This window comes from Cyclopterus lumpus, chromosome 4, assembly GCF_009769545.1.
Source record: "Cyclopterus lumpus isolate fCycLum1 chromosome 4, fCycLum1.pri, whole genome shotgun sequence".
Lineage (NCBI taxonomy): Eukaryota > Metazoa > Chordata > Actinopteri > Perciformes > Cyclopteridae > Cyclopterus > Cyclopterus lumpus.
The window spans coordinates 13,050,021-13,070,274 of NC_046969.1; the positions used below are offsets into that span (position 1 = coordinate 13,050,021).

The window sequence follows — 20,254 nt, forward strand, 5'->3', positions numbered from 1 at the left end:
TTCCTCCCACAGGCCTCCACTCCTCTGTATTGCCTCCTGTCTTCCACTCTCAATTTCTAGCCCTCAGCATGCATAGAGGCTGCTTACTTCTCTGGCACTTTTACTTGTTGGCATCATGTTGGAGCAGTATATTTGAAATCTTTGTTTTTCCCAACATATTTGTAATCTCTGTGAGTTTGTACATGTGAGCATCATATGGGAACACAATAATGCTTCTGCTCTCTGATTAGTTTGCATGCCTGAATATAACACAAATTATAAAATATCAAAGCATTTAATTGCATGTTCCCTGTCCCTCTCAGAAGACATGCAATCTTACAAAACTGGTTAATTGCATTAGCCAATCGGTTGTTTCATGACATTGACACAGATCCTCCCTCTTAAAACAGCGAGATGTGTTGGAATAGAAATCTGAGCAGCACAGAAAGGACTTGCTCTGTCTCTCTGCCTTCATCTCAAAACATCTCTGGCCAGCATTCAGAGTGCTGTAAGAATAAACAAAGAAGCTACTTCGAGCTACACACAGAGTTGAGATTTAAAGACTGTTTTATTCAACCATATTAATTAATCAATCAGATGTTATTGTTTTGGAAAAGGCAGGTAAAGAACACATTCAGGAATATATGAGAAACCGTTGGGATTTTTTTTCACAACCAGGACTAAATATGTTAACGGTCTCTATTGGGAAAACATGTATGGCAAACAGTAAAGCAGAGTTGGTTAATAACTAAACCATCTTTTGATTGATCCCTGAAGTGAAACCACAGAACACATCCCATAGGCCTGAGAATGATGATTGCAAAAGGATGGAAAAGAAGGTTCCTTATTGTGTTGCACACAGCTCATATTTTGTATGCTCTCCTACGTGTTAGGAGTTCACCAGAAGAGAAATGCTTCTGATTTAATAAAGGCCTAATGGAGTGAATGTGGGAGCTTAATAGCTTTCAGCTTTTAGTTTATATAATTTGAAATAGAAGTGCTTTGGAATTAAATGCACATGGGAAATATTTAATCTCACTTCAAGCACCTCTTGAGAAGTTACGAGGCTAAATACATTTTATGGCATTTTCATAAATGTGTATCGAGGAAAAAAAAGGTCTTACAATAGTGTTAAACGGTATGTATGGCTGTTTCATATTGTTTGGCATCAGAGCTGACTATCAATTTGAGAAACAAGATAATGTACATCTTTGGACTCGCGTACAGCCAGGCAGAGTGTAAAAAGGGGAGCTGCCTACTGCTATTGGGGACCAGGGCTTTACGCACAGCTATTGAAGATTAAGGAACGGAATTAAGTTGGATGTGTGTTTGTTCTATCCTTTTCACGTTTGTCTTTAATGCCCTTGTCATCATAAGAGTGGGGTTAATCAGATTACATTTTAGGTTGTAAAGCTAGAGCTAGTGATATAATGAACAATATGTCCCAGTGAGTTGATTATCTGCCATGTCATCACAAAATCCTGCCGTTCACCAGCTGGAAATGCTCTTTATCCTCTCCCATCCCACAAGTCTGACCTGAGACTGAATTTAAGTTACAACAATGTACTGTGGGTATTTAAGTTAATTGCAGACCAAGATTATCCTGTTAATGTGTATGCAAGGTTGGCTCTCAAACTTTCTTCTGCTTTTGTGATGTTGTATTAGGTCTATAATTTCCCTTCACTGTGTGAAAGCCATGCAAGGATTGATGTTTCCAAATTACTTTCCAAATTAGCTTTTTACATTATATTTTTTTAACAAATCCACAATGCTCTGTTTTGTCCATAGATAATAATTCCCCCTCCAGGGTTAACTGAGCCAACCAACCATCATTGTAGAAAGAGAATATTGACATGACTGATTTGTTAAATGTAATATTTAACACTCACCTTTCTTTCTTTTGTTCCTCTCTTCTCTTTCAGGAACCTATAAAGTCCAGGGCACCGCAGCTCCATTTGGAGTATAGATTTTACAAACAGTTGGGGAATTCAGGTAAGAGAGATGCAGTCTGTTGATTATTAGTCTCTGATAGATGGCACAATAATCATGAGTTAAATGTGAATGGGCCTTTTCAGACTAGATTGGGCAGGAAGAGAAAACTGTTTTGCTGCAATGAAACAAATGTGACCATATCTTACTATACTGCCTTGTATTTAGTAAACAAATGTTTTTCATTTTGCACTGGGATATATATGATTTACCTTCCTCTGTAGTCATCCAATTGTGTTAAATTCGAAAAAACTTTGTTTTCCTTTGCCCTGTATTGTGAGACATCTGTTTTCAGATTCAGCATCTATTCAGGAAAATAATTTTTTTCATATGAAATGTTATGGTGTGGATGGAAGGCAAAATGGAAAGGAAATTATGCATTTTCCAATGTGGATATGTACCATAGAGGTAACAGACACACGAAAACAACAGCTTCCATTCTACTTTGGGCTAAATTTCACAGCATGTGACATCTGTTGGAGCCAATGGGTGCTATGAAAGCCTGCTTCCTTTTTTCTAATTCCACCTCTACAGTACCCAGCATCGTTCCTCTCCTACAGCACTGCTTAGAACATGTCAATGTTCTCTGATGCATAGCTGCGGCTCCAGGGCACCAGCTCTTTTAATCTGGTTTGGCTGGTCAGATAGTTACAGAGGGTGAAAGAGAATGCAGAGTCAGATGGTTGGGAGGGTCCGGGACTTGATTTTCTTTCGCAGCACTGCGGGGCTGGCTGTTTTCTGAAAGGCTCACTTGACATGTTTCTGTAAGTTTGTGTTGACGCATCTGTTAATTTTATTGGCTCTCAACTCTCATGCTCAGTTTCTAATTCAACATATGCAAGTATGTCCCCATTACTTAGTCAAAGTGATGAGAGGAAAAGGTAGATTGGGTCTGTGCGATCTCCCACTCTGCAAACAGCAGCACCTTCATGTCCAATCAGTTTGTTTTAGTCTCTTCTCTTCTAGACCAAGTTCTTTTATAATTGATTAAATGCAGGACAGGTATCAAGTCCCAATCAATTAAAAGCTAATTACAGCCTCATTCTGCTGGAACCTCTCTCCCACTATTTCTGTAAAAATGCAATAAAAAACTGAGGAGCAATGACTGTAGGAGGTACAGAGGGATCTGTGGACAAGTGGGAAGATGGACTGACCACTGTTCAGTGTAGCATGGACAGAGCAAAGCATGAACAGAGATGCAGAGCCAGTAGTCTGAGCTAACCAACCATGAGAAGCTGCTGTCCGACTCTTCCGCTGGAAAGACGGGGCGGGGCGTCTTGTGGAGCCTTGACAGTCACTCGAAGAACGTTTATGCTCCTTTTTGAGAGGGAGGGAGGGAGAGAGATGGGCAAGAGGCTCTGCCTTGAGTGAGTGTCACTAGCTGTAGCCATACTGTTTATTGTGGTTAACGTCACTGTTGGTAACTTTTAATAACTTTTTAAGCTCCTAATATATAGCAGAGTTGCTAGTGGGCTCATTGGTTGGAACACATCTCATTCATGTACAACTTAATCTTTTGCTGCAGGCTTGCTAATGTTAGCGCAACCAGCAGCAGTGTGTGAGAGGCAAAGCAGGGAATATGGTTAGCCGGTGTTCTGCTTTATATACTTGGGGTGGCAACACAGTCGGAGGTGGCAACATGCATAGTAGACCACCAGGTCTCTCCTCTTTCGTCATGGTTGATGGAAACTCTCTGAACATGCATTACTAAAAGAGTGTGTATTATATTTTTCCTTTATGGCAGTTTTAATCAGTCATTCTGGTCTGCGAGCAAATCTTACCCGATGCATGCCTACACATTCCTCTGGTCCAGGCTCGTTGTCTCTCTCTGCCGTTGGTTGTTTACTCTGGCACATGAAACACATCTTGACCTCCCCTTCTTCCATTGAGACCGCTACTGGCCTTCAATTTACTATTATTGTCTGAAGTCTGGTGTGGGGAAACATGGGGAAAATAATATTCCTCACCCCGACACACAACTAGACGACAGGCTGGTATGATGCCGTCTAAGAATGCCCTCTGAACATTATTAGACTATTGCTTTACACAGTTTCAGTTATAATTGCTGCTCAACATCTTTTACACATGTACACTGCAAGCAGTAACCATCAGGAGTAAAAAGCCAATACTTTATCAATACCTGTTCAACAAGCATAAAACCTGTAGAACACCAATATTGCAATGTGCTCTGTCGGCAGTATTCCATCCACCGCCTTCGTTTTACACAAACACTTGAATTGTGACAAACAAACCTAAAACAAAATTGGCGCGGAAAAGGTTTTACAAACTATTGTCATCAGTGGAACTGGGCAGCATCGTTTTATATAGAGGCTATATACAAATAATGATGTCCACTTTTGTGGAAAATATCTGTGTCCATGTGATTAACTAATGATTAAATATGGAGTGACAAAAAAAAGGTTTATAAAAAAACTGGATGCAAAAGTAACTGACAGTAGTAAAACCCCTTAAAAGATCCAGCTGATGGGGCTGTGAGAAGCATCACATCCCTTTCACTTCTCTCTTAAATAATAGGGCGCTCACCTTTTTTTATGGTTATGGCTATTGGCTTTTCCAGCTCCAAACTATCATTATCACTTTAAAAGTCCATTATCGGTTGACCTCTAGTCTGTAAGTAGTCTAACTGTTTAGCTTCGTTTGCCACAACATTTTACATTATTTTCAACTTAGCTGCTGGCTGAGACCAACCAGCCACTGCCCTCTCTTCCTATGATACCTGCAGGCATTTATTCAGCAAAGGGAGCAGGACAGCTACTGAATAATGTCTGTGTTAATTCTTTCTAAAATTCACTCTGTGATGTCAGGAATATGATTTACTTTAGTTTATGTAGGGATTTGACTGTTTCTGCTCACCATTAAGCCTAGTTAAATTTAAATATTCAGTTATGATCTTTTTTTTTTTTCTTTTTTTTAAAAGAAAAACAGGTTAATTATTGGAAATGTATAGCTGATCTATGCAAAGTCATATCACAACCGACATCACAGATCTTTCTGATATTGTGCTGCTGGCCTAGTGCAAGGTGTTTCATAATGTTGCAATAATCAAATTTCCATTAAATTGGCAAGCACATTTTAAGCAACCTTTTGAAATGTGCGTGTTTTCATACACTGGAGGGAATAAACAAGGCTTCAGCGTAGAAGTTGGCTATACTCTGCCAGTAAACAGGGTAGAAGAAGAGGTTGCGATCTGGAAACAAAACAAGTCTGTTTGGCCATCTAACCATCTACGAGAGAAAATGGAGCGATGTCTTCCCCAATTGGTTTCAGTTGGGCTAGTTTCAATTATTAGCCTTGTTGACAAAGGCAAGCATTTGCACATGTTAAATATATTGAGTTGAATGTTCACGTTCAAGTCAGAATTTATTCAGCAAAATTCTTTTTGTCATAATCTATTTAGTATATCAATTATTTTCTTGACGAAGGCAAAAACCACCTCCAAACGAGCATACATATTTATTTATTTTAGCAATTGAGGAAGCACTTTAAATACAATAAATTAAAAATAAATGCAGATTAGTAATATATTTATCCTGTGTTAAGGTTAGACACGGAGACACTTTCAGTAGTTAACTATCATCTTAAATTGTAGCCATGATTTTACAACATGGTTGAGCCGAGTGGTCCTGTCTCCAGCTGATGACTGGCTACTTCATGATATGACAGAAAGGCTCACTTGACTGTTTAGCATGGGAGGAGTCAAGGCGATAGATTAAATCTACTTATGTTGTCAACTTTGCTAAATAGGGACATGTGGCCCTGTTAGTCCTGCTCAACCCAAGAGCCTAAAATATGTCACAGCATGGACGACTCAGCACTTAACGCCCAGGAGGAGCTTATCTGCACACTGTTAATTCTCTTCTGTCCTGAACAGATCCCACCAGTTGGGAGTTGTCCCTCCCAGTTCACGGTTCACTGAAAAAGTGTCATTTTAGCTGCTCTTGGTAGTAATGACGGCAAAACTAAAGTGTGATGGTAAGCAAGTCTTGTACTAGTCGGCCTAAGAGTTTGTGTGTTTTATCCCTGTTGTCAGGGGAATGGCTGCAGAGCTGTTGTACAGTTTTTATGGAACCGACTATCATTTAACGGCAGTTCACAGGCCGATTTAGCTTATTCAGTCATGGATACATGATTGCATGGATGTTACTGTAATTAGTGTCGCATGTAAGGAGGTTTCCTCTTGAACAATTCTTCTGTGATAGTTATCCACGTGTTTGTGAATATTCTTTTGAGGACATAATATGCTGCGACAGTGTCCATGTTGAGCTATATTATTCAAATCATGGATTTGTGTGTATGCCATGTGGAACATTTTTACGGATACAAATCAGTTCCTAATGGAAATCAATACTTCCTTTTTTCTCAGTGCACACTACAAAATCTGAATCTTTGATACACATGTCCTGTCCTCTTCTCTAGCCCTCTCCTCTTTGGCCATTCACTCTGACATTTAATTGTAGGGCAACATTGTCTTCAGCTGACATAATGCAGCCTTCCCTCTTGCTGTGGAGCCTGAGCAGGTCTGGTTGGAGATACAATAGGCTGGATTGTCTTTAAATTGTCAAGACAGCGGGGTTCAGAGTATTGTTGAACTAGGCTTGCAAAGGAAGCCAGACCATATTCCATAAAGCTGAACACAGTTGGATGTATTTCTTGATATAACTTTATATAGTAGAATTACAGAAGTTTATCATCACATAACTGATTCAGATTGCTTACTGTGTATAATTGAGAGAAGCCAACAGGGATGCTTTATTGTTGTTGCTTTTGAGCTGCTCACGGTTTCCTGAGCAGCTCACAACTGCTGCAAAACACCAATCTGTGCTTACATCCACCAGCAGTAGATAAAAATACACTGCTTTTCCTTTTGTGATGACTGTGTTTTGAATGCCCTCTAGATTAGGGCCACGCTTTGAGGAGTCAGCCCTTCCAGTGATCTCATGTCACTGCCTCATCTGTCATTGGCTTCATTAACTAGAAGATCCTAGAGACTAAAGTGTGTGCGTCTGTGTGTGTGTGTGTGTGTGTGTGTGCGTGCGTACGTACGCACTTTCGCAGTATGTCTTCTCGCCCTGATTAATTGATGTTGATGGGTAAATCAGTAAAAACTCAATTGTAAACTCTGTCCCCTGGCTCGCAGCTGATGCACAATCCAAACTTACTTTCCATTCTTAACTGATTTATCTCTGTCACACATTCATTTTTCATTTCAAGTACAGTACAAATGTGCTTGCTCATTCTTGCAATCCATTACCCATTTCTAATCCATATCTTAATCTCATTGACTCTTGATCTGTCTGGCTGCTGTTGGAACAGCACCAATGTGGTGTCTCATGGTTGGTGTGCTTTCAAGAAGATGGCTGGCATGTAGATACTAGCATGGTTCAAAGGTTTTTTTCGATGGCCTACTGGTGACAGAACCCACTCGACAAGGACTAACCTGTTAGCGAGGACTGAACCTGGAGACTCGTGGTTTTGGTCGTAGGAGAAGTGTTACGCTACAATCACCGTGGATTAGAAGTCGATGGACTCTCTGGCATTTTATAACTTGGGGACATTTTTGCTTGAGGGCTGATTAATATTTTAGATAAATGAGTCTGTTTTTTTACGTATCTTTTTTTTCCATTGAGCTGTTGCATGTTATCAAAAGGTGTTTTGTAAAATACAATACTGGTACAATACTGGTTCCTCACAGGCCTCAGCAGTTCACTTTGTTTTGACAAAGCGGTTAAGTCTGTAGCAGACAGACATTAGGAAGCAGCAGCTGCTTGTTTTTAGTACCAAATGGTGTACCTAATTATTAATAAGTTAGTGGAGTTTTTTTTTTTTGCACAATTAGAAATACGGTTAGTATTGTTCCAACAAAAGGACATGCTGTAGTGTTTCATCAAACACTGGTTTTCCCACTGTCAAAACACTGTTTATCCATTTTGCCACTTCAATACTCTAGTAAAACATTGTAGTTTTACTCAACTTAGTTAAAGTTAAACATATAACATATTGGTGCATTTGCAATTGCATAAACCTCTGCACAAATCTGGTCACAGACCTGTGGAATTCCTCAAATATAAACATAAATAATGTTAAATATGTACATGGAACAGAAGCATCACTGCACATGCCATCACTAGTTTCATTAACATTACATTGACTTGCTATGATGGCAGGTAGCCTACCGTTTGCTAGCTAGCTATGGTCATGGTTATAATGCCTAATTTATCATTTGCCTACTTTTATAAATGCAAGACTTGCAATTAACGTTACAGTACTAACCTGAGTTAAGGCTGCTGTTGTCATCATTGGTCTCCACGTTTTCAGGGGGACCAGTCTCCCCATCGCCGGTGACAGGGAGACCCAGAACACGGTGCATGCCTCTGCTTTCAAGTGGATGTTATGCGTTGCCAGATATTTCATTACATTTGACGTGTTCCCTCCTTTTACATGCAATTATTTTGTCGCATTTTGCGAAATGCAGCCACACTTTTGACCGTTTACCTTTTCTGCATAATTTTTCTAAAAGGTTGATGGCTAGCTAGCTACTGTAACTATAAACTATAGGCTATCGTTACCTGCTGCCAGGGCGGAGTCATCAGAGTAGTATTTAAATTGGCTCGGGCACCGGAAGGAAGCACCGAAATCTGCGTTGCGTTTCGGTCCGGTAGGCACCGGTCGTATAGGAACCGGTGGCATATTGGCATCGGTTTGCGGTACCCAACCCTATCTCTGAGCGACCCCATGTTTGAATGGTTTCTGATGTTGTTTTCTACACGTGCCGTCCACACCCAAACAATCTAGACAAATCTTGTCAGGGAAGAAGAAGAATGGCGCCCGTTAAAGAGAATATGTTATTCTCTAAGACATAGCAACAACTGTAATGTGATCATTCAATAGGCCATTATTGCCTTTATTTGTGTATCCACAGAGGGAATCCCACAGGTGTACTACTTTGGTCCATGCGGGAAATACAACGCCATGGTACTGGAGCTGCTTGGGCCCAGTCTAGAGGACCTGTTTGACCTCTGTGACCGCACCTTCTCCCTCAAGACCGTCCTCATGATAGCCATACAGCTGGTAAGGCCTGCACGGGGAGTGCAGCAGGTGCCCGACAAAAATAGACTAGTTAGCTTTTGTGATTTAAAGCTTAACAGAAAATAAAGTGCAACGTTGACTACATTACAAACATATAGTAGAGGGAATGCTAAGGTGCTTTATGCTAAATATTGTAGCATTGTTTACACTACCGTAGTTTGAATTAAACATTTGAAATATGTTCAACTCAAGCTGACAGTAATAATGTAATAAAACTAGGACATTTACTGAAAGCTTCTGTCTTCAGTGTAGCATCAGGTAATAAAATAATCCATCATGTACTTACTACTCAAAAGAATTGGTCTGACTCATGTCGGAAAACTGTCAGGATAATTGAGTAAATTGACGATTTCATTGACTAATATTGATCTGTTTATTGCTTGTCTAGATAACGCGGATGGAGTATGTCCACACCAAGAGTCTGATATACAGAGACGTGAAGCCAGAAAACTTCCTTGTTGGGCGGCCAGGAAGCAAGAGGCAGCACACGATCCACATCATTGACTTTGGTCTGGCCAAAGAGTACATAGACCCTGAGACCAAAAAACACATCCCCTACCGTGAGCACAAGAGTCTGACTGGGACAGCACGCTACATGAGCATCAACACACACTTGGGAAAGGGTAAGAAAGTCTCTGGAGCAGGGCTGTGGTCCCATAGATGAGCTTTGCCCTAATTTACATTCAGTTTAATGGTTAATTTACAATGTTGACGGCATGTTAACAGTTGTTTGTTTCACCATTGGAAGTTACTGTAAGGTGTTTCTCAATTTCATTTGTCTTTAATAAGATTTTTCTGATTAATTTATTGGGTAGTTTTCCTCTATTCACATGGCTGTGTTAACTTTATGGCAGTGGTAGCCAACGATTTACTTTGAGAGCCAACAGTCTGCGTGTTTAAGTCACCTCAGGATGTGGTTTCACGGATTAGTTCTTTCCCTCTACTTGCCAGAGTTCTAATCAGTGAGAGAAAACCTGCAGACTGTTAGCTCTCCATTGCACAGGATTACCCTCCTCCTCTGCTTAATCATAGCCTTTTCTACTGTGTTTGGTTCATTTCACGTCCTGGATAATTATTATGCTGTATTTCCTACTGCTCATTGCCTGTTAACCTTGCCAGCTGGTTATAAAATGAATGTATTTCTCAACAGGTGACCTAATTTTCTTCTGTCTCTTTCAGAGCAAAGCAGAAGGGATGATTTGGAGGCACTGGGTCACATGTTCATGTACTTCCTCCGAGGTAGCCTCCCCTGGCAGGGCCTAAAGGTACTATAGCGTATTGTATTGTACAAATACACATACTGATGTATATCAGACTCCAGTGATCCTCTTAATGCTTAGCATTGAGATGTACCTTTTTCCTGCTGCACTTGTCAATACAGTATCTCTTTTATACCTAGCATCCACATGACCTTAGGAACAGAGAGCCTGTTGTTGACAACATCATGCTCTCACACTGGTGACATTTCAAGGTCTCTCCAGTGCTGTATTGTTTGTTGAACCTAAAAGACCCTCTGTTTCACTCGGACACAGAAACTATTGAGACCTCTGTGATTGTTTTATTTGCTGTTGCTTCACCATCTAAATTGTGGTGGAGTAATACACATTGATAAGACATGAAGTATAAATGACACGGCAGAGGCAACATTAAGCTAAGTGGTGTTCCCTGGGTGAATTCTGTTTGTTGATTAAACACCCGACATAAGGTAGTTTTTACACCATAGCCACTTGCCAACAAACTCCCATATGTCATCAAATCCATATATTTGCGGAATTTACCTTTTTTTCTTTTTCTTTTTTTATGAAAGATCATGAAATATATGTTCTAACCTTATAACTTATACTGCTTGTGTAAGAACAGCTGGTGGAAGCAAAGGATGCAGCTAGTCCCACCAATCACCCCAAAAGCTCCTTTCAAATTGTCCAGATTGGATTTATATTACAGATCTATAGTAAAGAGACACTTTACTGATTATCTGCTCTGACATCCTAAATAATAGCTAATATTTGTGCAATTTGGCCACACACACCACGTCTTTTTATTTCATCACAGGTTTCACCATAAGTGCCCACAATCAAATCTATACAGCATGTGACTAAAAAGAACTCCACACATTTGAACAGTTTACTGATGAAGAATTCAAAGCATTAAGAAAAACCGGCTTGATAACGGGTGCAAGAAGGGCAGGTTCAAGCTGCAGAGTTACTGGGTCAAAATCAAAGGTGTACATGGAAAAGACTAGAAGACGCGACACCTCATCTGAACATACCACGCTCGTGGTATATGAATGTGAGGGATGTATAAATGTGGTGGATGTTGGGTGGCTCGGGCCAAAACAAGTTCTCACCAACACACAACATGACAGTTAGCATTTAAATACAATGAAGGAGTAAATGGACCAGATGTAGTGGAATAGTATTCAATTCAGGGTCACTGTTGTGTAGAGCAGTGGGTTAAGAATTATCATCTCTAGACTGCGGATGAGTATAAGATGTGTTTCTGGTCTGATTAATCCCGGTTGGTAGTCAATGTAAATTGAGCGTGAGAACCTTTCATGTATAGTTGAAAATGTACAGGCCAGTAGGGGAAGGGCAACCATTGGATGTATAAAGTGGGTCTTTTATTGTCTACACATTGCCACTGTGACACCCATGTATACCATAATATTGTAGCAGACCAGAATGATCCTATCCAAGGAGACTACGTGAGATTTTGCTCAAATATATTGTCGAATACAAGACTCATCCGGGTATGGTTATAAAAAACGTCAGTGGACATGATGGACATAAACTGACCACACAACCCCCTCATATGAACAACATTGTTATTGACTTGTCACAAGTACCGTTGTTACCATACTCTGCTTTAAACATTGTAATGCTACATGCTCCTTTTTGAGTCACGGCCATAGGTTGTACCTAAAGTGGTTGAGGATTGTACCGGTCCGAATTGCCATGGCAAACAAAGCTGATTTTCACCAACAACATTGCTCAGTGCTGTACATGTGTGTTATGACTCAACAATGTAGAATGGCTAACCAAAGGATTTGCATCTGTCTGCAATACAAGTGCCCAATATACATTTTAATATTAAACCGATTAATTTACTCTTCCCGCAGCTAAGTATTTGCAAAGTGTAATATGTATTTTTCCCGTCTCCTTTCTAGGCAGATACTTTGAAGGAGAGGTATCAGAAAATTGGAGACACCAAACGAGCGACACCCATTGAAGTGCTTTGTGAAAGCTTCCCTGGTCAGTAGAACCAACTACTTTTGTTTACTGTGTTATTACTTTTTTTCCTCGTTTAACCAGATTTCAAATAAAACGATATATTCTCTTTTGCTACAGAAGAGATGGCCACCTATCTGCGCTATGTAAGGAGGCTGGACTTCTTTGAGAAGCCTGATTATGACTATTTAAGGAAGCTCTTCACTGATCTGTTCGACAGGAACGGTTATGTCTTTGACTATGAATATGACTGGGTCGGCAAATCACTTGTGAGTGCCTCTTCCCCAATCCACTCATCCTCCCGCTCCTTTCCCTCTAAAATCCTGTAATTGAACTGTGGAGTCTCTCGACTGCAGTTGCTTTTCATATATATATGTTTTGCAAAACGTCTTACTTAAGATGGCTCACATTGTGGGTGCAAAATATTATATATATTTTTTCTTCCTAAATTCAACACTAAAGTTTGACTCTTTATTACCTTTTTAAACTCTGTGCTTGTTGTGTTGTTACCTGCAGCCCACACCGATAGGTCCCATCCCCAGTGACACGCCCCTGCAGCCCAGCAGCAGAGACAAAGCACAACAGCAGACCAAAAACCAGGTGAGCTCATCAGCAGTAAAACACAACAAACACCACACGCGCCCACCAATCTACCAACCAACCAACCAACCAACCAACCGACCGAACAACCAGTCAACCCTGTCATTCAAGTACTACTGCCAGGCTTCTATTGTTGTGTGCCCAAATAATCAACTTCCTGGATAAAATGGCATCTGTTCAGTTCCAGTTCTACTTCATTCCTGTACTGTGTACAGTTTGACTGCTTGTCAGCGAAATCATATGTCCTTAAGGTCTCTCTGTCGGACAATAAGACTTGCACAAAATGTATGCGATACCATTAAACAAACCAACATGCACAATCACAAGGCAGGTTCTCATCCTGCTGTAAAATAAAGCACCTTTTTTAGCTTTAATTTATTCTTCACACCGTGTCACTCTAAGCTCCAGTCATTGCATGCATGAGTTGAAAATGCAAATTGCATTGTTCATACCAATAATGACAAGCTATATGCTTAGTGTATGACAAAGTGTCCCCCCCACCCCTGTTTTTGCATGCTTTCCGAGCCTTGTTTTTGTTTGTTTGTTCAGCAGAGGGGTAATAATTCAGGAGTTTAAGTCTAAAATAATTACGAAATCCTTCCAATGAACTCAAATCATGGTCACAATCATGTTGTTTTACTTGGCGAGTCTGACTCATTGTTTCCCGACGGGGTGTGAATTAGATTTTATGATTCACTTATTACAGTGGACTCTAACCTCGTTTTATTGTTTTCCATTTAACGTGATTGGCTTAGCAACAACTTGCCACCCTTTTTAAAGCTGGCAAAGCACCACCTCCTATCTCTGTCCTCCACGTTGCTGATGACTGTAAAACCTGTAACATCCTGGTTAAAACAGTCGGCTGCATCAAAAGACGTTAAGTCTGCAAATGAAAGACCAATGTATATAAAAAAGAATAGTCAAAAAGTACTCGAAATGCGCTTCTGGAGGAAGTTTAAATAATGTTCTTATCCAATTAAACAATAACATAGACACTTGACTGTTATTTAAATATACAGTCCGAGTTGAGGTGATCAAGGCTGTTTTCTTTTACTCCTGCATGACTTTATTAGTGTGTTGATCTGTGCTTCGCATAACATTTTGCTTCCCTCTACTCCTCTATTAACATAGTTTGTCTTAACAAGCCTGCTTCTGCTTGGGAGATGTCTTCTATAATTTGTTGTATTTGTTTTCATTCACTCCCCCTCCTCCTTGTCCCTCCTTCTACCACAACTCTACCCTCACCCCCTCCCACTACATTGCCTCACCCTCACCTCGACCCCTCACCCGACAACCCCCTCCCTTTCACCACTTCACTACCACCTGCCTCAACCCTTTTTGCTCTTTGCGTCAAGTCGCCTGAGCCCAAAGGAAGTGAGTCTCAGCCCACTCCAGTGACCAATAAGGAGACTCTGGGGTCGCACCTCACAGCTGAGCGGCTGGGGGGCTCTGTTCAGGTACTGCTGCTGCTGCTGCTGCTGCTGCTCTAATGGTTTATGCATGAAGCCACATAGTTATGTGTGTGTCTGACACCCGCTCACACTGCTCTCTGTCTTGACTCTTTCTGTGTGTCTGCATCAGTGTTTCAGTGCTTTAACTGATCTGCTTGCTCTCACGGCTTCTTTCGCCTCATTGGCTGTATATGCAGCTCACAGGAAGGGCCGTGTAAGATGATATCCAACAGCAGTCATGAAAAACACATGAACTGATAGCTTTCTTAATCTGCTGCAATAAACCAATTTATATGTGCAAGTATGTATAGATTTGGTGTGCAGACAGAAAACTGGAAGCAATCAGCCTCAGTAGTAAATGTGGCCCAAATACGCCATCTAGTGTTGGCTAATGAATTGCAGCATTTAAAAGATTGGTTCACATTGTTCAAATCTGTCATAAAACAGTATTCACATGCACATGTGTACATCAAAACAGACTTTATTTGAAAGTCAATCTTCTTGTTCTAATGCTGGAGTAGATGGAGGGAAAATATATATATATATATATATATATATATATATATATATATATATATATATTCTTGCTCTGATCAAATTTATTTTAAAGTTGATCTGAAGCAAATCTGACGCCTCAGCAGTTGGATTTTGTTAGATTAAGTTTGGATTTTTAGTATGAAATTTCTTCTTTATGTTTCCGTAGACACATTTTCTTTGTGAAGGATACAAAGACAAAGAGGGAATCTTGTACTTAAAACACCAACTACGGTTGTAGAAAACTCAAACTGCTGAAACTTCATTTTAAATGTGAATCAATCCTTTAAAATTTCGGTGAAGTTGCTTTAGCGTAGGCATTCCAGATTACATGCTGAACTACTCTCCTTATCTGAGAGGGCAGATGAATAGGGATAATTAAGGTTACATATTTGTATATGAACGTGGTGTCCTTTTTCTACTCGTGCAGGTGATGAGCTCAACGAATGGTGAGCTGAACACTGATGATCCCACAGCTGGACACTCTAACGCTCCCATCACCGCTCCCACCGAGGTTGAAGTGTCTGACGAAACCAAGTACGAAACAGCTGTCCAGATGCCTAAAAGACAGTGCTGTTTGCAGTTAGGCTGGGGTTTCGTCTTTTTTTTTTTTTTTTTAATACAGCCCAATATCACAAAGCTCAAATTCAAGAGGCAAATGGAAGCAAATCCGAATTATTTTCAATTCCTAACTTAATCTCTTTTGGTTTAGCTATTGCTAAGTACAATTTGGGTGATTTGATGACCACTGAAACGTTCACCCTTTTACACCTTAATAAGTACATTAACATACATTCTAGAAACCAGGTAACACAGGTAATCTAAGAACACCTTTACATGCATTGGTTATTGTAAAATGTACATGTAGCAGATTAGTAAACAGATTCCTCCCCTACCCTAGCGTTTGGAAATATGAGCTTGCATCTCTATCATGCCTCCTTTTGTAATCTTAATCTATAAAAAGCACATTAGAAACCTCATTACCTGTAAACGATGTCAAGAATCTGCTTTCTCCGGGAGAAATGTCACTGGGGAAATCAGGTTTGGCTAATCCGCTAACTAAACTATGAAAAATCCATCTGGAGATCTGGAGCCAACTGTGTGCATTTAAGTGGATATGAACACACTGTGTTTTCAGCATCGCGCTTTGCTAATAATGTGAAGTTTGATTGGAGCAACTGGATCAAAAATTGAACAATTAATTGATAGACAACCCTAACAAGCAGTCTGCTGTATTGATATACCAATATCTCGTTTCTATAGATGAGTCTCCAAATGTATTTTGTTTTCCTAAATCGGATTGTTCCTTTGTTTTCCTGCAGGTGCTGTTGTTTCTTTAAAAGGAGAAAGAGGAAAGCCCTCCAGAGGCACAAGTGAAAGAAGAGAGTGGAGAGAACTTGAAACATTGTGGTCACTGTCAAGTTTTAAATGGAAGCAACTACACAGACCCCCACTGTCCCTTATCTCTTTCCAGTTTCCCCCTCACCTCTTTATCCCTCTCACCTTCTCCCCACTGTCACTCTGTACCTCACCCCCTCGCGCTCTCTCTTTCTCGTTCTCAGTGCTCCCCGGCTACTGGGAGTTAAAGGAATGTTGCAGTTCTACTGACTCCACAACAAGACTCTTGATTCCTTTATCGACAAAAAAATAAACGTATCTGCATTACAGAGGGGCTTGAGAAAAAGTTAAAAAGCTGTAACAATGAAACACGAATACCGTGGCGTGAATATGAAAAAAAGATACTGTTTGAAACAGACGTTTATTCTAGATTCCACAAGAACGTGTGTTGGTCCAACAGTCAGCTGTTGATCAGGGGAACCATCGAGTGGTTCAAGTGAAAGAAATCTGCTCCGTGGGATTTATTTTTCCTTTTCTTCCTTTGGTGTGTGTTTTGGGATCAAGGTAAAGAGGAAAAGGTGAACTATGATGATGTTGAGTTTGAGTGACACAGGAAGCATTTCATCTATAAAACAGAATTTGGAGGATTTTAATGTTTTTTTTCTTTATATTTTCTTTCTTTTTTGTAATTGAATCCTCAATTTTCGAAATCAAAGCCCTGCATTGAAAACGTATTTTTATGTTTTAGTGTTCTGGAGTTCAAGTCTTTTCCTCACTCAAGTTTTCTTTTTGTCTGTCAATGTGGACTTTGTAGCACAGTCACTGGCCTCAGGTACTGTGGAAGATTGAGAGAAATGGATATGAAGCTCTCTTATTATTATTGCACTTTGGAAAAAGAAAAAAAAAGAAAACAATTACAGTGGAAAACTTTAGGATTGAAATTAACAATTAAGAAAACAAGTTAATAAAGACTGATCTAGGAAGAGTCCTTCACCACGCTTATATCTGAGTTATGGCCGAAAAATTTACATGAAGAAAAAAGGAGATGTGTCTTTCGATTTTTACTTCTCACATCAAAATAATTTACCAGGAAATCATAGTTTGTGCCTTTCTAAGTAAACGTTTTAAAGCTCAAGTGGGTGTCCCGCAATGACATTTTATCTACTCTGTCACAAATACTCTCTGTGTGTGTGTGTGTGTGTGAGAGAGAGAGAGAGAGAGAGAGAGAAAGTAGTTTAATATGTTTAATGAACGTGTGCACATCACTTGCTCTCACATAGTATACTTCCCTTCATCTGCTGTGACAATCAACACACATGTACAGTGGTGGTGTTTGGATTGGAGAGATCAGTACTGTGTGTGTGTGTGTGTGTGTGTGACAGAGAGAGAGAGAGAGTGTGTGTGTGTGTGTGTGTGAGTGAGTGAGTGAGAGAGAGAGAGAGTGTGAGGTCTCACTGACAACCCAAATCTGTCTGAACCATTGTTTCATTTTGTCAGGAAGTCACAGACAGACCGCTCAATGAGGTTTACTTTGTATGAGGTACATCATGTCTATGAAGTTAATGGACTGCTGTTTCTGAAAACAAAGAAGCCTTCCAAAAAGTCAGTGTACTGAACTGGAAAAACAATTGCCCTTTGAGTTCCTTGTTGCTGCTAACAACTGTAGTTTCATGTAGGGCTGCAACTAATGATTATTTTCATTATCAATTAATCTGCTGACTATTTTTTTTAATTAATCATTTGGACTTTAAAACATCAGAAAACTGCAAATAATTACCATACAATTATCCCAGGCCCCACATCATCAAATGTCTTATTTTCTCCAACTAACAGTCCAAAACACTAAAATATTAATTTAACTATAATGTAAGACTAAGAAAAGTAGAGAATATTCAGTCAAAGGCCTGGAACCATCAATGTTTGGCATTTTTGCTTAAAAAATGATTAATTGATTAAAAGAATAGTTCCTGATTAATTTTCTTTTTTTATTGACTATAATCATTGCAGCTCTAGTTTCATGTGTCTCTTTGTTTCTTTTATATGTGTTCTTTGTTTCCTGGCCAAGATGAACGATGTATGTCTTGCTTGGTGCTCTGTCTGTGTTCAGGAGTGTTTAAATTTCCCCGAATGTTTCAAGCTCATCAGAGATTGCAACTTTTATGGCCTTCAGTTATTTAAAGGAGTAATCCAGCGATTTTAATATTGCCCATGCTTTAAGTTGGCTCACTCACAAGGCATTACAATAAAGTGGTCTATCAAAGCAGTAGTAGTCAAGATATCCTGACTAGTGAGTCCAATTCCCCAAAATACTGGATCCTACATTTCTCATAATGCAACTGGAGTGTCTTTCATTAGATCTTTATTTCTGCCTCCTAAATCCCCCCTCCATAAATCACCCTTGCCCAGTTTGTAATGGAGGCATCCTGTTAAAAAAGAGAATTGCCGAGCCCAGGAGGAAGCAACCCCGAGGAGATCGTTATTATATCTTAGGGCTTATTATTTAAGAATAAAGAAAGCTCCCAGCGGTGAATAGCTTAACTTCATGAGTAAAATCAGTCGAGTGTCCCATTTAAAAAATAAAAAGACACCACTTGAGCCTCATTATTATAATCCCTTCTAGTCTAACTTTAGACAACTGACTGAGCAGTAATGTCACCACTGAGTGAGAACGATGACCACGAACACACGTGTCAAAAATAAGAAACGGAAGGTTAGGTTGTTTTTCCTCTTCAGAGCAATACATATTGCAAATGTATAAATCCACACTGATGGATTGAAAACAAATACTAGACGTCAGAGGCCATTTGAGATGCTGCATTTCATTTCATTGTCAATTTCAACACAATTCACCCAAACAACATCTGCTAATGGGGGGGGGGGGGGGGGGGGCTCTATTGATTTTAAGTTCTGAAGGAGAGATTAATATGTGTTTGTAAAAGCATGAGTTCGAGGACTAAAGGAGTTTCCGTGCTTGAATCACTCATGCGAACAACAGAAAGGGAAACAAACATGTGGGAACTGTCGGCCTATTGTAACTCAGTTTTCGAAACCTCTAATTAACCATCTAATTGATGCTGCACCGTAGGCGTGTACATTGCAGAGCTGTATAACTCTAAAGACAACACAAATGCAGTTGCTCGGAGGACGACGCTGCACCAGCGCGCCTTTGCGCGTGAAGTCGTCGTATGTAACTCAAGTGCCGCTGAAAAGCTTTTGTTGGCGCATTAAATTATTCTCTGAAAGCTAAGCGGTTCAGCTGAACCACCTTGGCATAATCCATTACACTGCGTTTATTATATGATTTGATAATTGAAATCTTTTTATTTTTTTTTGGGAGATGCTCAGACCAAGGTTGAACTGTGTTTTTGCTCAGCGTCTGTTAGTGTAACTATTTGCATTATGTATTTGTAAATATGACAACGACAGATCTCTAATTGTGAATAAAGGAAGTTTTATCACAGGAGTCAAATCAATCATGGAGCAGTGTGTGCTCTTTGTCAGCCTGCAGGCGGGCACGTTACGCAGCGGGGCCTTTTCCAACCCTCCTGTGCGCCTCGGAGGTTCACCCATCCGCTGTTCGGCCTCCATGCGAGCTCTGCTTTCACAGCACCGGCGGTGTGATGCTGCTGATTGGCCAGATAGCGCACTGAGTCTCTGGCCTCTTGCGGAACAATATGCGTATGCGGCAAGAGACAAACCTGGCACCTATTTGGTAAGTACCCGAGGAACGAATTACTGAAGGATTGCCTTAAAAATATAAAAGTAGTATATCCTAAAACAAAAAGTAGGGTTCTATTCAGTGATGGAACAAGTGCTCTGATATTTAACTGAAGTAGCAGAATCAATACTACAGTGTAAAACTACTCCTGCATCCACAACTAGAAAAGATAAAGCCTCTGGGCTTCCTTCAGCACACACAGCAAAATCAGCAGTGTTAATTCAACACGTTGAAAGTGTCTATATTGGTCCACCATATTTTGAGTTAAAACTACACTTTTAAAAGTGTTAAATGTTCAACACTGATAGAGT

The 20,254-nt window shown here is 40.0% G+C and overlaps 1 protein-coding gene across 4 annotated transcripts in view; it reads left to right on the forward strand.

The window, feature by feature from the left end:
- The window catches only part of csnk1g2b (casein kinase 1, gamma 2b), a 34,644-nt gene extending 14,946 nt beyond the window's left edge, over positions 1-19,698 (forward strand). The window contains exons 3-12 of one of the 4 annotated variants that reach the window (XM_034530266.1): positions 1,902-1,971; positions 8,909-9,057; positions 9,464-9,698; positions 10,255-10,340; positions 12,242-12,326; positions 12,423-12,571; positions 12,819-12,902; positions 14,258-14,359; positions 15,318-15,424; positions 16,210-19,698. In XM_034530266.1, the coding sequence (XP_034386157.1) occupies positions 1,902-1,971; positions 8,909-9,057; positions 9,464-9,698; positions 10,255-10,340; positions 12,242-12,326; positions 12,423-12,571; positions 12,819-12,902; positions 14,258-14,359; positions 15,318-15,424; positions 16,210-16,264 (1,122 nt within the window). In that variant the 3' untranslated portion in view covers positions 16,265-19,698. The remainder of the gene's footprint in view (positions 1-1,901; positions 1,972-8,908; positions 9,058-9,463; positions 9,699-10,254; positions 10,341-12,241; positions 12,327-12,422; positions 12,572-12,818; positions 12,903-14,257; positions 14,360-15,317; positions 15,425-16,209) is intronic. The other 3 variants (XM_034530267.1, XM_034530269.1, XM_034530270.1) reach the window with 3 other exon arrangements.
- The last annotated feature ends 556 nt before the right edge of the window (positions 19,699-20,254 follow it).